The sequence below is a fragment of the Cheilinus undulatus genome, linkage group 5 (assembly GCF_018320785.1).
Source record: "Cheilinus undulatus linkage group 5, ASM1832078v1, whole genome shotgun sequence".
NCBI lineage: Eukaryota > Metazoa > Chordata > Actinopteri > Labriformes > Labridae > Cheilinus > Cheilinus undulatus.
Window position 1 is genome coordinate 17,049,201 of NC_054869.1, and position 18,340 is coordinate 17,067,540.

Sequence of the window (18,340 nt, forward strand, 5' to 3'; positions counted from 1 at the left end):
ACAAACTATCTGGCAGTCATATTGAATCCCTGGCACTGATGACAGACTTGATTACATTTGTGTTTCTTTTTTCCATCCAATATCCAACCGTGTGTCCTTGAATGAAATTCAACTCCAAACATCAGCCTCTTTTTGTCTGGGAAAAAAAAGCAGGCAGATTCTTGCAGTTTGCAGGGGCCACCAAACACATTAAAGGTCCAAATAAAATCTTTATATAGGCTTCAGACCATTTTATCAAATATAATGCATGATCTGGTTTAGGGAAAAGGATGTAAAGTAGCCTATTTTTCTTGTCAGGAAAAGAACAGAGTCTTTGTTGATGGGAGATGCACAAAAGGAGGTCACACAGGCTCCCTGCTCTCTCAGCCTACAATATCTGAATGCAATGACGTAATGAAGCTAAGGTCTGACAGGAAACCACAATTCCCAAGATGCACTTGAAAATTACCGTGGCCACTGGACGGGGGAAGGGAAGCTGAGATTGGAGGGAGAAACAGTCAGAAACTGAGGTACTTTTTAAAAACGCTTTATATCGAATTATATTATTGGACAGGCCACAGCACGCCACGTTTCATAGTGTTTTTATGAAATCGCACTGACAGAAGCAGATTAGTCCGTGTGGAGCTGTCGGATTTGGGCACCGACTCCATCCCCGTTACAGTTCAATAGAGCTACTGCTAGCCCGTTAGTTAGCCTGACAGCTGGCTTTTCTCTTGTTGGCTTGGTCTTAACTCTTTGATTGCTCACGATACTTTTGACACAAATAGTTTCGGTGTTTGCGGTGAATCTTGTCTGCCTTGCATGTAAAATACGTGGACGTTGCATTGTCAGTTTGAGGACAAGCTGAAGCTGCGTCTTTGTGCCTGCGGGGTTGCTAGCTGACATATTGCTAGCCTGTCGGTTGCTACAGATAATGTTGGCTAGCTGCTACTGTAGCTGTCACAGCGGCGCTATGTTACAGGCGAAAGCTGTCATCAGAAAGAAAACACTCTCTCGAAAGATTCTGTAAAATAGTCGTGGTATTTTAATTGTTTTATGTTCTGTTGACTATAACATTGTTATTTAATGTGGGTTACTTGAGGATAAGTACCCACACTGCTGTGTAAAAGCACTTAATTACAAGTAAAAGTCATAAATCGTAATGGGTTTTTTTTAACGACGCCATCAAATAGTCCTTAAACAGTACTCTATTCACAGTGGACTAACCCCTAAAAGTCAGATGTATGCGTTTTAACAAATTGCAAGAAATCTGCAGGAAACTATTCATTAATGGAGCTCCTTTTCGTGCAATTTCTTGTACTATTTTTTACTCAAAAATATACCAATGAATGAGACGGTCCAAACTCAGTTACTCTATGAATGATAATGAAACTTAATTTAAAATTGTGTATCTGAAAAAATGAATACGAATATCTACAATGTCAATTTTAATGTGTTTAAAGTACAAAATACTTTTTTAAAGTAAAACATACTGGTACTAATTTTCTATACTGCTGAGTTTTGGTTCTGCAAAAAGTAATATGCAAAGGCAACACAAGGGACTCTTGCTCCATCATGGCAAACAATAGTAATCATTATTATTTTGATTAATATGAAAATGACTGTAATTAAACACAGTTAACAGGGATGCATGATATTTCAGTTGTCAGTTTTGTTAGAAATGAGCTTGAAAGTTTATCATCCGTTTTGGCAGATATGAAGATTTCTGCTGATATTTACAGCTGATAAATCAGCTATAAATGCTGGTCTACATAAGCTGCAAATATGGGTCATCTGTAATAATACATTTGTGGAGTCTTAGGCAGGAACTACAGACCCATGACAGCTGGAGTCTTTTTTTCTTTGTTTAGCCTAATGCTGTAAACTTGAAAGTGTGTTTTTGAGCACTGAAGTTTTAGGTCCGAACTATATTTATGTATAGGTGTAGATATCAGTTTCTACAAAAATTAATTTCTAAATATTGGCATGTCACATACCGGCCTAAAAACTTTATCATGCATCCTTAACCATTACTTATGGAGCTTACAACATTTGCAACCTTTGCATACATAAATGAGCAATACGAGAATATAAATTTGTCCAGAGTATAAATCTGTAGAAATAATGTTATTTAGAAATATCAAACTCATTAAATGAATGATTCTGATGCAGTGCCAATGCTCTCTTGTGGCTAAAATACAACAACATACACTGACACATTAACCACACAGTAACAGTTTTAGGCAGGACCAACAGACCCATGTCAGCTGAAGTCTTTCTTTGTTCAGCCTCATGCTTTAAACTGTGCGTTTTTTAAGGACTGAAGTTTTAGGTCTGAACTACATTTATATATTTGTATGGGCAAAAATGAATCTGTAAATACCAGCTCATCAGATGCCAGCCTAAGAAAACATAATTTTGCATCCTTAAGCATTACATATGGAGTTTACAACATCTTGCATTCCTTGCATATATAAATTAAAAAATACATGAAAATAAATTTGTCAAAATAGTATAAATCAATTGACATAATTTTATTTAGTAATAACAAATTGATTCAATTAACGATTTTGGAGTAATGCCAGTGCACTCGTGTGGCTAAAATACATCAACATGCACTGAAACATTAACCACACAGAAACAGTGGGCAAAAGACTTTGGCACAGCATGTGGCACAGTTATTGTTTAATCATGATTATCATAAATTTAATGATCATGGGATGCCAAAATAATAATAGAACCTGAAACCAGATAATTGCCCAGCACTAAGACAAGGTGTAACATTTTCATGGTGTCTTAAAAAGTGTTCAACGTTGATAAATCAATTAAGCGAAAATTAAGGCTTTTAAAAAGTAATAAAGAGTCTTAAATGCAAGACTATGAGGCATTAATTCTGTCAGTGGAAAGTTTACAGATATCTCCCTTATATTTTGTTTTAGCTTATAAAGCTTATACACTGGGTAAATTCCCAGTGCACCCAGACTTACAGAGTTAAATTATCAAAATTAATGTAACTTAACTATAGTGAGCTATAACTTGTTTTATGTTGTCACATTTTTATCCAACCCTTAGCACAATACAAATACATAACTGTGTTGTTGATGTAATGGAATAGAAATTGAAGATGGTATAGGGTCTTAAAATGTTAGAGGGTCTTTATAAAGGTCATATATAGTATTAAATGTAATGTCATATTTTCTGTATATACCCTCATTTTGCAGTCAGGTTACAATCTATGTAATTATAAACTTACAAGAAAATCTTGTGATATTTTTGTCAGCCATGTGAAATTTAAAAATGTCTTTCTTATGTTTGCAGATATTGTGTACATATGAACAGCCCCTTCCCAAGACCCTGGCTGTACAAGAACTTCATCTATGACCCACATCTCATTGCACACCTCCACTTTTCACTCTACACATGTACATCTGTTTCACGTGAGGCTGAAGACATAACAAAGCTGTGGTGCGTGTAAATTCAACAACAACTGTACTGGGTTTGTTTTGAGTGCCAAAGTGATGATTTGTCTCGTACAAGGAGAGCCCAGCCCTGAAAAGCAATGTCCTTATCCAGCTTCTGTGCTTTTTTGACGGGGCTGAGGGGTGAAATCAACAGCCAAGCAGATCCGTGGAGAAGAGGAGGGAGGCAGGTTTCCAAGGAACCTGTGTGTTGATGGATAGTAGTTTCCTCCTGTCAGCTCTTGTAGACTGATACCTGCATATTCCCGTCATTGTACACGCTTTGCTTGACTTTTAAGAAGCTATACAACTGGGCTGCCGACAAAGTCACAGAATCATCGCTATTACACAAAAAGAGGAATATGGTCTGTACAGCTAGATCGAATGACAGTTTAGTGAAATCCTGCTGGTGACTGTGGAAACTGATTTCTCTGTTTATATGAAGAGAAAAGAAGGGAGGCAAAGAAACTTGCAGTCACTACAAATGTGCACTACAGACATCATGATGACCCTTGCATCAGCTCCTCAGCCCGTCTCAGTGGGTGACTACAGAAGCCTTTAGAGGCCAGGATAAGGAACACCCTTCGCCAGCCAACACTCATATGCAATGGAGGAAGACATTGATGTCCCAGCTCACACTGAGGTAACACTTTTTCACCTTTGGTCTTTTAAGTTTCTAATTCGTAATCTCATTCGAGTGTTTTGGTTTACAGCAACTTAACACCATTAAAACAAAGTGAGCCCTGCTGTGTTGTTCAACAAAATGAAACTAGGTGCTGTCTAAACATAAAGGTGGGGACTTTTCCCTTCCTTTTTCACCCTGTGGTACAATATTTAACATTTAAGAGCTTATTTGTGTAAGCAGTCCTGTCACATGTGTTTAACTTAAGGCCTAAGGTCAACCGTGCTGCCTCTGCTTTAGCTGTAATCTCTGCTCTGGCTTGCTTGGGATGTTGCCATGGTGGCAGCTGACAGGGCACTTCCCTTATCCCTGGCTTGGTCCTCTAGCCGCAACATTACTTCTTCTCTCTGGCCTTTAGCCTTGTGTTTTGCTTCTTTTGTAAACAGTTGGATAAGTATGTCCCCTTTCCTAGCTGGATGCAACATAACATGGCAGACTCAATTATCCTCAACTGGGGGCAAGTCTGCAAAACCCACACAGGAAGTATCCTACTAAGTTTGAAAAAGTGAAGTGATTTGCAAGGATGCAACTCCAGGGAAAACTCTCAGATTTCTTTGGCTTTGGCTTTATAATATGAGTTTAGATTTCTCTGATGCCAGAACTAACAAAATGATTATAACTCAAGCATTGCACATTCTGTACATATCTGAAACATCTGCTCTGTGTTTCTGTTGTCCTTTTAGGGCCTGAACGGTTTGTCTCATGAATGTAAACCATTAGAGGAAATCACCAATGGACACTCCAACCATAAGCCTGTGAGTACAGCTAAAAATAACTCTTCCTGATCTAGAGCCATTTGTTTTTTCTGGACAGTTATGAAGATATAACTCTTGTTTTTTTAATCTTTTAACTTCTTAGCTCATGAACGGACTGATACCCAGTCATAATGTCAAGGATCACACCAACGGCAGCGCACCACTCAGATCCCTGCCGGTTATTTCATTTTTTAAGTTTATTTAAGCCAACATGCCGCTGCTTGAATTTAGTATGCTACTATAATAATTTGTTCACTGTCCAGATTTCAGCACTGAAGCAGAACGGTCTCCTGCAGACCCTGGCAGCTGGAGGTGACCAGCCTAAGCCTGAAGGTAATGCACACATACTGTCATACAACCCCTTATTTCTCCCACACACTCATCCCCTAGGAGTTTGAGGTTATATCCTAGATACCAGGCGACTGTTGCAGATAAATCCTCCCTCAGGAGTGCAAGTTGCATGCTTGGAGGATGCACAGGGTCTCAGTGGCACTGAGCAGGTCTGTTAGACAGGGATGATTTATGACAGGATGCACAGAAAGAGTGTCCGCCATTGCACTTATGGCTAAGTAGCTTCTCATCCCCTGTCAGTGCTTCTGGGGCAACTGCTGTAAAGTGTTTGACTTTCTTATTGTATTTTTTCAACTTTTCCCCATAGAGGAAGACGAGGATTTGGAAAAGGCCAGACAGGAGTGGGAGGCTCTGGAGAATGTTCAACCAGGTCAGATGGGACACTCTGTTTCCCCTGTTTGCATCAAAACTAGAGTTTTTCTTTAACCCAAGTTGCTTACTTGTTTTGTTTTGGGGTTTTTTTGTACATATCCCAGCTCTCACTGAGGATTCAAACCCAACACAGCTCATCTCCTTCAATGAAGCCCTGCAGTACTTTCAGACCACAGACCTCGGGGACTTGCTGGTATGGAATGCAGCAAACCAATAATTCTCAAATCAAAGCTCATATTTCAATAATGGCAGGGTCTCATATAAGAGCAGAGGGGGCAATTTGCTGGATATTTGTATTCGCATGAGGAATTTAGAAAAAATACACATCCTCTGATGTTTTATGTAATTTAAACTGTAGATTGCAGAGTTAGTTGAAAACTCCTAGCTATTATATGACCAGTTTCAATGAACACAATACATATGATGAATTCATCACAAAAGATCGGAACAAACATTTTATGTAAAAAAGCAAAAGTATTTCATTGTGCATGTATTTGTTGTAAATTTTACCTACTTCTAAAGGCTTGAGTCCACATCTTTTTGATGCAGTTAAATAAAACTAAAGCTTTCAGCGAACTTTTAGACTATTTGATGCCATTCGATTAAAAAAAATCTTGGCTGTCTTGACATGTGCATAAGTAATGTATCTTGCTGCTGTTCTTTGTGTTTTAACATAAGGAACATAGGCAAGACTTGAGAGCCATAGGAAGGGAATATTTCAGCATTTTATTGTGAAACAGATGCAGGATGTTAAGTAAGGTCACTTGACAGTGAAGCCAAGAGTGAATAAGGGGCTCAAAAGGCAGGAATATACATTGAATAAAATCCTCAAAGGCCCTTTTGCTTAGTCCAGACATAAATAACAGATTAAAGGGATACTTCAACATTTTGGCAAATTCGCCTATTGCCATAATTCCTATAGTCTTAGTAAGAGGTTCGTTTCCGTTAGTTGTCGGTGCAAGCTGTTTCTAGATCTTGGGGGACCGATATACCAGCTGCACAGCTGACGCTATGGAAGCAGACGGTGTTTTTTGCTTTCCCTCATCAAACTCATCAAATACACAATCACAACTCCAAAACTCTCTCGTGGACAAGTTGTGACCTGCACATTCACCACGCTATGAAATAATCATGGAACGTTGAATGCAAAGCCGGAACTACACTCCAGACATGGCTGCTGCACTGTGTCACTCCGCCCAGTGGTTTACTAAGAAATAGTTCAGAGTATTTGCTTCATGTGTCGTAATGTTACATAATTATACGTTATTATTTCATAGCGTGGTGAATGTACAGGTCACTACTTGTCCAGCAGAGAGTTTTGGAGTTGTTGGATTGTGTATTTGATGAGTTTGATGAGGGAAAGCATAAAATACCTGCTTCCATAGTGTTAGCTTTGTAGCTGGTATATCGGTCCCCCCAGATCTAGAAACAGCTTGCACCGACAACCAACAAAAAAAACCTATTACTAAGACTATAGAAATTATGGCAATGGGCAAATTTGCCAAAATGTTGAAGTATCCCTTTAACTGCAATAATCGTGTGTTCTCATCAACATATATTTAATCAAGTTTTGAAACCATCAGTTTAAGTGTATTAGCATTACAGTTGTACTGGCCATGTGTTCTATCATTTTGACACCACATTGTTTTCCATTTCCACATCCATCTGTAGAAGAACATCCAGCCAACCATACGCAGGACAGGTCTCGCTGCCATCACACACTTCCTGTTTGGACCTCCACGACTGCACAGGGAGCTCCTGGAGGAGAGGGATCTGGTCTTTGCTATCGCACAGTGTATGTGTTAGTTTGGAATCATAGCACCAGGTGTGAAACTCACAAATAGATCAATGACTTTAACTTGAGTATTTATGTGTGTTTCCATAGGCCATGTGGACAACAGTCAGTCAATCCACATGCGTGTCCTCCAGACCATTTACAAGAGGCTGATTGGCAGCAGGCTGGATTGTCCTCGCTTCGGGACACACTGGGAAAACATCGGCTTTCAGGGTGAGACTCCTGTATACTACCACACTATTTTCATACAGTGTTTATGATCTGTTGGTATTAATATGCCGAACTACAGCTCTCTTAAGTCCACAAATAGCAGATTTTACTGTTAAGTTCACTAGCTAATGTCAATGCTGTATGTGTTGTTTATCTGCTATTGCTGGCTTCTTAGAACAAAAGGAAAAAAAGCAAAACACGTATTAAAACAAACTTTCCTAAAGCCCCTCTGTGCCATAGATATATCAGAAATAATTGTTTGAAAGGAAAACAAGTTCTTAGATTCTGTGAGACCACCAAAACCAGTGAAAGACATTTACCCTTTGTGTTGTTTTGTTTTGTGCTCTACAGGTACAGATCCAGCCACTGACCTACGTGGCACTGGTTTCCTGGGACTGATGCACACTCTTTACTTTGTCATGGACCCAGAGACTTTGCCGCTGGCCAGAGACATCTACAAGTTATCACAACACCCAACGCAGGTTTGACTAAAAAGAGCAAAAATGTGCCTGCATGCCTGTGTTTTGGAGGTGTGTTTTATGTTTAGGGTAATTTTGGACAACAGAGCCAAGGCTCAGATTTCACTGATCTTTCAAAGAGCAACTGAAACCCCCTCCCTCTCCAGGCGTGCTGCTTTGTAGTTGACCCTGACCTCCATCCTCCCTGCAGAGGGAACTAGAGCAAAAAGAGAATTTCCCCCCAGGGATTAATAAGGTCGACTACAAGGCGAGCATGTTTCAGGACATGTTCTCGTAGCCTGTTTAGGTGATCCTCATGGACCTAAATATCCTCTTTTTTTTCTGTTTCAGAACTTTCCTTTCAGTGTGATGTCAATCAACATGACCCGCATCGCTCTGCAAGTACTCAGAGAGGAAGCCTTGTCCAAGTGAGTCACTCATGTTTTTTTACTCTATTTTACAGCACCTTCTTGAGGTCATATGTTTGTGTTTTCTAATCCAAACATTTCTATTTGTCTTCTGTCTGATAAGGGAGTGCAATCGTCGTCAGCAAGTGGTTGGTGTGCTGAATGAGTTCTATGTTGCCACGTATCTGCACCTGTACCAACTGTGGAAGACCCAACAGAAGACCATTGTTGACTCTGGCTTTGTACTAAAAGGTGAAAAAAAAAACCTACAGTTTGTTTTATTTTTTAAGCAGTCAAAGGATCCACCCCCCATTGTAGCAGGGTTAGCCTTTTATCTGTCTTTTAGTTTAGTTAAGTCAACCTTGTCATTATTATATTTAATAAGAAAAAAGTACAAAAATGAGGGGGTTAGGATTTTTTGCAGACTACTCTAAAAAAAATGGCACCTGAATGATTGCATGATATGTCATGCATAACATCTCTGCTGAAATGAAAAGTTAAAACTAGTATTTTGACTCAAATTTCAGGTCAAAGAAATATTGCACTTTCTGTGATTTGAAAATTACAGCAGGCCATATTGCGATTTAATCTCATTTTCGATTAATTGCCCAGCCCTAGACAGAATCAGTCTCAATAGTGACAGTTTTTGCGTTTATATTGAGACCTCAGTTCTAATTATAGTGAAGGCAAAAAGTCAAAGGGTTGTAAATATATTGAACAGGCAGTCTGTATAAGACCCCAAGTTCACAGGGAAATTTTACTCAGGAGCTGGCAGGAAAAATTCATGGTAACATCAGTGTGAGAAATTCAGAGACAGCTCACCTCTAAGACTGGAAAAATTTGGGGGATTAAAAAAAAATTGGGATCTTCTTGCCTTTATTTGAGAGATAGGACAGAGGATAGAGCTGGAAACAGGGATGAGAGAGTGGGGAATGACATGCAGTAAAAGAGCCTCAGCCCTGACTTGAGCCTGGGCCGCCCATGTACATGGCGTGTGACCTCACTACCAGGCCATCTGCACGCCAATATTCAGTGTTTTTTTCATGCTTGAAAGGTAGACAACGGACAACTGGCCCTTTGCTAAGTCTGCTACTACTACGGCCACTGTCTAATCCTATGTTAGCAACCATAAACAAGCATGGAGGATATCAAGCTTTTAGCAGAAGCTAGTCTGCTGAAGTGGTGTGTTTACGAGACTGGCAAATCTGCCAGCTGATACTCCGATTGTTTAGAGAGGGGTGTTGATTTTTTTCACTTTTCTGACATGTTAGACACAACGTTAAAACTCAGCATTTCAAATAAACCCTAACCCTAACCCTAACCCGTCCACTGTGGATAGACCGGTGCTGTGCTCTTCTCCACCAGGCTCTCAACTGGTGGAGCATCAGGACCCACCACCTCCTTAAAAGAAATCGCAACCCAAGTTTTGTACAAATTTCAACCACTTGAATTTATTTAAAGGGGCTCTATGCAAGATTTAGAAAAATGTCAGCGTTAGCAACACCGCCAGCCATTAGGCAAATTACAACAATATTGTGTTGCTTGTCCACGACAGCGTGCTCCTTGCTCATGAACGAGCCTCCTGTTTATCAGCTGATACACATGCAGACCAAGGTGATTTACCTGCATCATGTATACAGAGGAGCTAAGTGAAGTTGAGGTGTTGAGCAGAAGCAACAGGGCTAACATTGCTTAGCTCTGATAATGGTGCCTCGATTGAGGATATCAGTTGGCTGAAATTATGTTTTGAAGATATTTTATGAACTAAGTATCAAAACATAAACTCAGTAAGTTGAGTCCAGTGCCAGGAAGCAAGAAAAAGATGCAATATTATTCGGAAAACACTAAATGAGCAATGTGATGTTCTTGTTGTTTGGATAGCATCTTCGTAAGCAAGCTAACATGATGTAGCATATGGTTTATAGAACATAAAACACTACATTGTATTTCATGGTCCGGAGTGATGCCTAACCTTTTTAACAGAAAGACAGCCATCTCTGGATCTGTACTTATCCCAAGCGCCGAGTGATGCTCCCTCCATTTCTCAAATGCTCCACCAATATTTACCCTCGATTTCCTCCTGTGTCAGTCACACTCTCTTTTAGCTTGATGGGCTTCAGCAGATAAAACTATCTCAGTTTTTTATGTTTTCACAGAGTTTGTGTGGGTGTTTGTGCTGAGCTAGCCGGTCGTTTACTCGTGGAAGCAGCCTTCTCCATTCCGTTTCTCTCTTCTCCATTCAACACGCCGTTGTCAGGTATAAACAGAGCAAGGGGGTGCGCGCATTATGTAGTACCCGACATCACTTCTGTTGAGATTTCGCGGAAAATTCGGCCCGAGTTCTTCACAGAGAAATGACTCCACAGGCTTATACAGGCAAACAAGGAAGACATAAAGAGCCTCATTCTTCACATCGGGATAAAGTACACCCCATTATATACTCAAAAGTGGGACATTTTAAAGCAAAAATCTTACATAGAGCCCCTTTAACGAAAATTGTGGCCATTGCTATGGAAAAGCCTACAGAATACATGTCTGATTTTACCGTATGTCCACTGAGGGTTTCCATACATAGAATTTTTATCACGTTTTTTTCTGGCACATATTTCGTGACCCACTTGAAAGAGCTATGCAAACCCATCTTTGGGTCCCAACCCACCTGTTGAGAACCATTGCTCTAGTCGATGGGTCTTCAGGCAGCTGAACACCAGCTCACGGCTGCTGCTTCATGTTTCTGTTGCTAAGCTGTCTGTAGTCCTCCAGCTAAATACTGGCTAACGTAAACTCTGCTCACACTACTTCTCTGATATTTCCAAACACTGTTTTTATAGAAATGTGATGTTTTTTTTTTTCTTCAGAATACTCCTTACTTTATACATTGGAAAACTCCATATTCAATATGTCAGATGTGAAAGCTAGACAGGCAATAGTAACCAAAGGAGGCCGAGCGTAGAGAAGGGTCCGTTTTCAGCTTACACAGAGCAGGAAAATGTATATTTCAGAAAGAGGTACTATTCCTTTAAAAAAATGAGTCACTGTTTGTTACCTCAATGGTCAAATTGCATAAACAGACTTACACACAGATTGTCGTCCCGGCACGAGTCCCACAGTTTCTGTTTTTTCTAACCCCTCAGAGGTGGAGCTGTTTGCCAAAAAGAACCCCAAACAGATGCTGCGCCGACTAGAGGTCTTCCTGAAAGAGAGGCGGGCAGGTGGAATCCCCCGTGGGACGTCTCCAGATCCTCAGGCCCAGCAGTCGTCTCCCAGCCTGGGGGAACGAGGGGCAAGAGCTGGGACGGGAAGCAAGGGGAAGGAGATGCACTTCACAGGAGTGTGTGATCTACCGCCAGACATGGAGGGAGAGGCCAGACTCATCTAAGCTAGACTCTGTATGAGTGCGTGTGTATGTATGAGTGTCTGTGTGCTAGAAATCCTGTTTTTGAGTATACGTATTACAGTATGAGTGCGTGGCTTACTCTCAGAGACATAAAACCCCAACAGACCCTGATCCAGGATCTGCTATCTGAACCTGTTTGAACACTTCCACTCCTTCCACTGATGCTGGAGTGCTGCACTTTGATCAGATTAAGCTAAGGGGTATCTCAGAGTTCTATTTGTTTTGTGTTTCTTTTTTTTAATTTTAATTCAATGATTTTTTTTAAACAAAGACCATTCAGATATAAAGATGTAGTGCAGGTCAGAAACACAAGATGTCACAAAAACAGCAAGAAAGTGAATGTTTGCACTTTTCTCTGGATTTAGTAGCCAAATCAATAGCTGCCAAATTCTTGTGGTCAAACTCTACCTGCCTAGAAGTCCAAAACACACATGCTTGTGTCCCTATGATCTCTTTGTGAGTGTGTTAGCGTTGTAGTGGTGGGAACGCGGCATGGTGAAGCTTCTCAATTTGCTCAATGTTTTGTCTCTTTCTCATGATACAGCTAATTTACATGTGAGTGCTAACGGCTCATAATGCAAGCTAAGGGCTGCCTTGTCAGACTTATTGTTAAACGCTGTGTTGACTTTGTGTTGATGTGAGAAATTAAGCTGGTTTAAGCTACACAGGAGCATATTTGCTATTAGCATGAGTGATGGATAGATAACCCGCTGAATATTTTGAGCAGGGAGCAGAAACTGCTCCTTGAGGTAGATCTTAAAGTCCTTACACAGAAGACTTTGAATACAGCTTTCTTTAAAGGTCTGATCTCTTTGCATTCTCTTTTAGAGGCTGAATGATTTATATTATTGTGAAAGTTGAAAGGACACTCAGTTCAGATGCATGGAAATGTAGCCAAGTGTTGGTGTACTCATGGTGTCAGATAGATTAGGTTCAGAGCTCCTACGTGGGGGATTATATTTTGAATAATTTAAAAATAACTATTTTAGTCTATTCTGAAGCAGAGATAACTCAACAGTTATGTGTCAAAGCACTTCAGATGATAGTTGTAAAGCTGATTGGTGGGTGCCTGTGAGGTGGATTGTTACAAAATAACTTCTGAAAATCGTCTGACTTCGTAATTTTTGTGTTAAGAGACGAGCGGATGCTTTTGAACAGAGCGTGCGTCTGTTTGATCCCGGCTAAAGTTGAAGGTCTGGTATGAGCTTTCTCTACATTCCGTTATAAAGCATGTGATTGTACGTTTTTTTGACCAGTTCAGATTTATTCCAGTGTGTGTGTGAGTGTGTGTGAAATTAAATGAATGAGTTGAAATTGATGAAGGGTGCCTCTCCTCGGAGATGTATGGTACAGTATGCAATCCCAGCTCCTACTCAATGATAATCAAAACAATAGTGCTGTGTGACGATAGAAATCGTTCCTAACTTCAGGGTTTGTGCGCTTGTGTAAATGAATGTGTTTGGGTGTGAGTGTGAGTGCGTGTTTGTGTGTGTGTGTGTGTGTGTGTTGTATGACAGGAACTGACTACAGATGGGGTGCTTTCCTCTGCACACAATAAGCCAGCTTTACTAAGTACTTGATCCATCAAGCTGCACAGGCGGTACTTCAGTCATTTAAAAATGGTACATAACATTTCTAAAGATTTCTTGTGAAGGAACACACTCTTTGGTTTGCTTTAAAAAAAACACACACAGCTGGTTTCAGAATGGGTAGAGCTCCTCAGCAAAGCTGGTTCCTGCACTGTGCTAATGTGAAACCGTCTCCCATCGTCGTAGTCTCAATCTGTAGCATGTTCAGGTAGCACTAGTACTGTAGCATCTTATAGCCTCCTCCTCTTCGTAAAGCTTGTTGATGTCATGTCTCAGTTACAGTCCGTAGTGTTGACGAGTGCGCAAACTGTTACTACTATAGCACATTTATTTCCTATTTGCATTAAGTCTCCTTCCGTAGACACAGTAAGGTGGCGCAGCGTTTGTTTGGAGAGATGTGGGATGAGCTTGATGTCTTTTTGAATTCAGTTTGTATTCTGAGAAGGTATTGGTCAAAACGGTGCCTACATCCAGTGGAGCCATGTTAAAAGAGAGTGCTAGTTGGTCCAAGCTTCTTTTTTATTTTTGTCATTTCAGGCACCGTGCCACGATCAACTTCCTCCATTCATGTAAACAGAATAGATGTGACCCCTGAAAACATGCTCTCATGGATATACACATACAAATCCCCAGGCATGTACATTTTCTATGTCAGCATCTAGTTGTACTCTGCCATTTCCTTCTCCAACATTACTTCAGTGAGCTGATGTAGTTTAGCTGATTGTTTGCAAGTGTTTTGACTAAACAGAAAAATTTGCACTGTTGTAGATATTTGATAGTATGTGTGACGTATGCAAGAGGAAACAGGCCATCTTCAATAGCCATAACGTTCATTAACCCTGCCTCATTAAGCTCGCTTCATTAAGTCCCCTCCTTGCTCTGAAAAGATAAATTGCACCATGGATATGATCTTACATTTAGTTTTCTGAAATTTTAAACTGAGGAGCAGTACAGTGTATGTAAATCAGGAAGTTTGTATATAGAGAATTAATGATTGTAACTGTATGATTGTCTGTAGGGCATTATACTGAAACACATTGCTTACCTCAAAACTTGAGACAAATCTCTTCTTTCTCTCTCCTCTCAGTCAGACTCTTTCTATGTTTCCTTCTACCTAGGCCTTCTCTCATACTAATTGGACATGTTATGTAATGTATATTCAACACCCAAAGCACTATGTAATGGCAAACTAACACAAAAGCTGGTCAATGTTAAATGTACTCTATTTAAAGACACATTTATAGATACTATATATGCCCACATGCGCTCTGATGCACATCTGCAGATTAAAAACGTCCTTTTTCAAATGATCTTTAATTGGCTGATGTTTGGATAAGCTGGTTTTCATGTGGCTTCAGTGATAGTACAGTATACTTTTGCTGTGTTTAAGTGTTTGATGTCCAGGAAAACCCTGAGAAACAATCCAATCTTTACAGCTACAGTCACAAACAAACAGTTTCATATATGATTGTAAAGAAATAGGCTTGATTAGCAGTCATAATGCGGTGTATGCTTTGACCTTAGTATATAATCATTATCCAAATTGATTTGTTCCTCTCATATTACCAAAAGTTATATTTCCTGCGGATCTTATAGATCTCTTTCTTATGCGCTGATCATCATTTAGAATCTCCTCAGTTATAAAACCAGAACCAAGAGAAAAAAATAACACGAAGACGGGTTCTTGCAGGATGTCGGATGCTCTGAGAGGTGTGGTGTGAAGTTCAGCAGCTCTGCAAATACAATCACTTCTCTCAAGATCCTGCGCTTTATATAAAGGTGTTTTACTGTCGCCGTTGCATCATGTCCCTCAGAGCATTTTATGACTGTACCTTGATTGTAGAAGCCCTATTTTATACTGAGAGTAATTTCAGAATACAGTATGTGCTGTTGTACATTAAATGTATTGTATGGAGAAAGCTAAATAAATACTGTTTAAAAGCTAATGGATCTCTTTTGTGGTATCACCGAACTTTTTTTTTCTTACTGAATCAAGTTCATAATTATGAAACCTTATTTCACTTTTAAAATGTAACATTAGAGGTATACTGTAAATATAATGTAAAGATGAAACATTTCTGTGTACTGATGTTTATCAGACTTAACCTGGGAGGATTCTCTTATTAAGCTGAGCTTTCCTAATTGCCATTTTTTTTATTTGTGAAGAGAATTCTACAGTGTTGGCATGGATGCTGGAAATCCTTGAGTTTTAAGGTTGTTTTTAAGGGCATTTGTCTAAAAAATGTATTATACCGCAGCTGTAAGGGGCTGGGAAAGCTTAAAAATGCCCTTTTTTAGATTTTAGTGCAAGCAAACCAGTGCTGTGCACTGCAGCACCTAACAGCCAAGCCATCTGCAATGTCTGTCCTTTTATTGTATTTAACACACATAAAAATCAGCAAGTACACAAGAGATAGCAAAACAATGTAACAGAAATGCGGGATTCAAAATAAACAAAACGCTATGAGCACAACGTCACTCATGATTTCATGACCGTTCTGTTTAAATTTGATCCCATTCTGATATACAGTTCAACTTCTTCAGTTAATTCAATTTAATGGAGAAAAAACACACATGTATCTTGGCCAACTTATTGTTATATGTGTTTCTATTTACCCATTAAATATTGTTTTTGGTTATTTAAAATGTCCAAAATTATATGAAGCCAACAGAAGTTATTAGTCATATCTTTCTAACTAATCTAAATTCTGTTTGATTTCCTTTTATTCAGCAGCTTGGGGCTGTGTGGGTTTCCTCTTTTAGGACTGTAAGAAATGGTGTAGATATGGGTTTTATTGCCATTTTAGAGAGCTAAAAAATTATGTCAATACAGTTTGAGGTTCTGAATCGACTGGGCCTTCGGTTTTTCCTTTTTTTCTCCGATTCCACCACTAGAGTGCGCACTTTGACACATCTCTGACTAACAGGACCAGCGCTATCACAAAGCATGAATTTAGTGTGCAAGTGCTACAATATTTATAAGGTGGATCATATCGTGTGGAATTGAACCTGACAACGACTAATCAGTTTTGTAACATTTTAGAAAACACTTCCAGCTATCTGTTGCTTTTAGATTACAATCCCGTTTCAATTTACAAAGCCCTAAGGAATTTGAATTAATTCTTTATTGTTTTTTAGTTTTATATGGCCCTCAAAGGCCCCCTCTTGCTTCATTATCTGGGGTGGGAACCAATATTGGCAAGCTGCATAGATGCTTTTGAAAGACTAGTTGCAGATTAGGTATCCACAGTCTGCTTCAACTGTAATCAGAGACACAAAATACATGTCATGAAACATAATCTGCTTCCCTTAAATTGTGTTACTATAACACAAGTCAAGAGTGCATTAATGAAATATTGTTTGGTAATCAAAGATTGGGGATTTTAGTTCTGGGTCAATAAAGTTAGGATGCCTCCAAAAGAATCTTGGTGCTGCATGTTTCTACATCTGTGCTCAATCAGACCAGTGGCTCCAGTCCAAAAGTGCCAGATGACTGAGCTGTGGTGGACCTGCTGAATCATAGCACACACACAGAGGATGGAAAATTATTTCAGCCAACATTTTTATCTCTAATCTGAATCAAAGTCACTGCTCAGAGAGCCATTTTTCCTATCTGCTGGTATTTTGCTGTGCTGTCTATGCTGCTAACTGCATTCTTAAATGTAGGTGTGGTTTTAGTGGAGTACAAATCTTATATCACTCAGGGGGCCCTAAAAGAGTTCATAATATAATTAACAGACATCAGTTATATATCCATTATCCTTCTGGACTGTCTAGGCATCAACACACCTACTATGAGAAAAGAAGAAATGCTCAGGATGGAGTTATATAAGTCTGTTTCCATTTGTACCTAGTGAGCCTGCTGGAATACAGCAGTTTTCTCACTCTGTCTCCTTCCCTCCCCCAACTCCCTCTCCTTCTCTATCTGATGTCATTGTTTCCTCCTCCGTAGATGCTGACGCTCAGCTCAAGGCTGTGTGCTGAGTCTAAACCCAATGTATACTGCCCCACTTAATCTGATTTAAAGGAATTTACGGACACAAATAAAAGTGAGGTCAGATCCAATAAAATCCATTACTGCAAAGTGCGCTCACTTCTGTCTGCATTGCAATTAAACCATGTGTTTATGCTGAGTTTGATAAATAATTGGGTTCACAGTAGTGGCAGCAAGCTGAGAAAACACAAATTCATCCATAATAAATGGAGTTACGGTATTAGACTGGAATTACTGTATCATCTACAGCATGTAAGTATTAGACTCATAAGTATGCAAGGTAAATTATAACTGTTATGAGTAATACTGAAATTGTGAAATCAATGAGAATACCCCTAAGTACTTGGCAAGTTCACTCTATTTAAAACAGTATAACTGCTAGTTCCTTAACAATTCATCATTTAAAATATCAATTTATTTAATCGAGATTAATGTATTGTCACGCATTAAACTGCTGTTTTTAAAATTTATGGAGGACAAGTTTGATATTTCTTTAATTTACACATGAGTAATCGTCGAATAAAGTAAACAATAAAGCCACAATTAAAGAAGTTTAACTTGAGCGCACTACTTTTAGGTTAGCTAGTTTAGCCTACTAATAGCTAACTTATCATCATTGTATTTAAATACAGTTTTGATAAGATTTCCTCGTTAAAATGGCCTGAAAGGTTTATTCTTTTTTGAAATCCAAAGTTAATGATTTCACTCAAAACCACTTGGCAAAAACACGTCATGACTTTGTTTGTGTCCGACTGAATCATTAGCTAATAATACTAACTAGGTAGTTAACGTTAGCTAACGCCAACTAGCTAACGTAAGCCATCTAACGTAAACGGAACTGCTCTGAAGAGGTAATTCGGTTGATTTATATCTTCTCTGACACACATATTTTA

The 18,340-nt window shown here is 39.3% G+C and overlaps 1 protein-coding gene across 1 annotated transcript; it reads left to right on the forward strand.

Moving 5' to 3' along the window:
• The first annotated feature begins 446 nt into the window (after positions 1-446).
• Positions 447-15,399, forward strand: elmod3 (ELMO/CED-12 domain containing 3). Its single transcript, XM_041787502.1, has 13 exons — positions 447-509; positions 3,298-4,080; positions 4,803-4,874; positions 4,978-5,052; positions 5,138-5,207; positions 5,533-5,595; positions 5,702-5,790; positions 7,269-7,392; positions 7,483-7,605; positions 7,954-8,084; positions 8,412-8,488; positions 8,592-8,719; positions 11,602-15,399. The coding sequence occupies exons 2-13, from the start codon at positions 4,045-4,047 to the stop codon at positions 11,844-11,846; spliced, it is 1,233 nt and encodes a 410-aa protein (XP_041643436.1). The 5' UTR covers positions 447-509; positions 3,298-4,044; the 3' UTR covers positions 11,847-15,399.
• The last annotated feature ends 2,941 nt before the right edge of the window (positions 15,400-18,340 follow it).